Raw genomic sequence first — 2,500 nt, 5'->3', positions numbered from 1 at the left:
TCACATGTATACGGATATGGCATGTGGGAAATCGGACACTGTGTTCACATGTACACGGATATGGCATGTGGGAAATTGGACACTGTCTTCACATGTACACGGACACGGATATGGCATGTGGGAAATCGGACACTGTGTTCACATGTATACGGATATGGCATGTGGGAAATCGGACACTGTGTTCACATGTATACGGATATGGCATGTGGGAAGTTGGACACTGTGTTCACATATACACGGATACGGATATGGCATGCGGGAAATCTGACAGTGTTCATGTATACACAGAGTGTGGATATTGTTGCCGAGCAGCAACAAATCCAAGGTTCATTCATTGGCCTGAAAGGCTGTGGAAATCGTTTAGAAACCATAACAGTTCAATTGTCAAGATTATAGAATACAGGGAAACATTCAATGCACAGTACTACGTTGACTCGTTATACAACGAAGTGAGCCAAGAAATATTGTCTCAAAGCATGTAGTTACTACACGATAAATCTCACGCTCAAACAACAAATACAACCACTATGACTCTAATGGAGATGGCCATAATGCCTGATACACTACAGACTTCTCACCTTGTGATTTTCATCTCTTTGGAGAGCTCATAAAACATCTGGGTGGCATCAAGTTGACGAATTATGATGATGCCACAATATGCTTCTTGAATCGGTTGTGTACCCGGCCCAAATATTTACGCATGGATGGCATTAAGGTGCTACCACATCGATGGGACAAGTAGTGCATGTACATATACAGTATCATGGGAATACCTTGAGAAATAGGTGAAGTTTCATCAACACCTGTACTCTCTAATTCTCTAGAACACACACATACACACTCAGCAGGGCAGAATTTAGTATCCAGCAAAAATAAATCATATATGATGTGCAACTTGTCAATATGCTTGGTGTTTCAGGTATGAATACGGGGTTGCACTCTACATTGGTTGGGCAGCAAGTGTACTGGCACTTGTTGGTGGTGCAATGTTATTTTCCTCTTCCACCTGCTGCACCAAAAGCACTCCTGCCCCCATCTACACTAAAAGCAGGTAAGTTCTTCTTGAAATCTGGTTGGCCTATTTATCATTCCCCTCTGAGCACATACCATATGACATTCTGATCTCAGTTTAAAATCCCACATATGACTTTGATTGGTCTGTGTAGTATTGACTTATGGGTAAGCTCCTCCAACATCTTTAGATCACTGTTAAATAAAGAAAAAAAATGTTCATCATTGAAATGAAAATATTTAAGTACAGTGGCTTTAAGGCCAAAACTGCCCTTCAACCATAAGTTTGTTCCTCTTTCCAGGAATTCCACAAAGGCGAGTATAAGAAGCTACAATCGGAATGCATATGTCTGAATCTGAAGGTCAATCAGCTCTTCTAAAGCTCGATCAGCAATGAAGACCATACACTCGGTATATTTTATAAACAATATACAGCATATGTTGGGCTATGTTTACGTTTATGCTGTTTTGAAGGGAGTGGTCCTGGTGGTGGTGGACTGGTGGTGGTGCTATACCTCAGTTGCTGTGATTTTAAAATATAATTGTGCTTCTCTCGCAGATATACGCTGTGTATTAACTGAGATTGTTTTCAATGCAATGTGTCGCAAAATGACTGAATATGTGAACATTTCCTTGAACAATGCGATTCAAATTGAATGATTCAACTGAAAAAGCTGACTATGACATTTAACAAGTATGCGTATAATCTGCTTTTCTTGTAAGATGACTAAAATGTTCCCACACCCAAAAAAAAATTCCAACAATGTTAATGTCAAATTTCAAATTGATTCTTACAGTGAAAACAAAACATCTTTAACCCATAATCATCTTGATTTATCATATCTAATCAATTAATACCAGCTATTTCCACAACTGGATTTCTTGACTTGTTCCATTTCGTAAATTGTGTATGTCACATTGTATAATAAAAGCAATTTTATGATTTAAGCTGACTTTTAAAGAAAAACGGATGATATTTTGGGTGCAAAAAAATCAAAGGTCAAAGGGCAATGTGCCCATTATTTTAAAATCATTTTGCAATCATAATAACCGATGAGAGCTGGCAGGATGGCTGAGCAGGTATGCACACTTGCCTCCAAGCTGTCTAGCCTGGGTTCGAATCCTGACTCAGCTGTAAACCGTCGTCTCGGTGTTTCTCAAGCAGGGCGATTCATCAATAGTGTGTGTGCCGTCCTCCAGACGGACGTTAAATTGGGCATCCCGTCTGCCAGCATTACTTGGTAAACGTTAAAAAATTCATCAATGTGTGTCTTTGCAAAGAGTAGGTGAGCGATCTCCAGCACCCTGAGCAAATTACTGCCACAATTCCTGGAAAGGCAATGGCAAACCACCCAGCATAACCTTTGTGAAGAAAGTATTTCAGTAGAACTGACGCTCTGTAACAGAGTATGGAACATTGGAATCAGAATTGCTTGTGAATCCTTGAAGACATTTCAACAAAACTTGACCCAAGTATTCCTGTCGTTGG

The 2,500-nt window shown here is 39.8% G+C and overlaps 1 protein-coding gene across 2 annotated transcripts in view; it reads left to right on the top strand.

Annotated features, from left to right (window-relative positions):
* The window catches only part of LOC147023304 (claudin-7-B-like), a 103,809-nt gene extending 101,850 nt beyond the window's left edge, over positions 1 to 1,959 (top strand). For both annotated transcript variants that reach the window (XM_085888555.1, XM_085888554.1), the window contains exons 5-6: positions 920 to 1,051; positions 1,314 to 1,959. In XM_085888555.1, coding sequence (XP_085744681.1) covers positions 920 to 1,051; positions 1,314 to 1,365 — 184 coding nt within the window. In that variant the 3' untranslated portion in view covers positions 1,366 to 1,959. The remainder of the gene's footprint in view (positions 1 to 919; positions 1,052 to 1,313) is intronic.
* Positions 1,960 to 2,500: the final 541 nt, after the last annotated feature.

This window comes from Eptatretus burgeri, chromosome 7, assembly GCF_056783735.1.
Source record: "Eptatretus burgeri isolate ZD-2024b chromosome 7, Ebu_testis_v1, whole genome shotgun sequence".
Classification (NCBI taxonomy): domain Eukaryota; kingdom Metazoa; phylum Chordata; class Myxini; order Myxiniformes; family Myxinidae; genus Eptatretus; species Eptatretus burgeri.
Note: the sequence above shows the minus strand (reverse complement) of the source record. Positions and strands in the feature narration are given on the sequence as shown.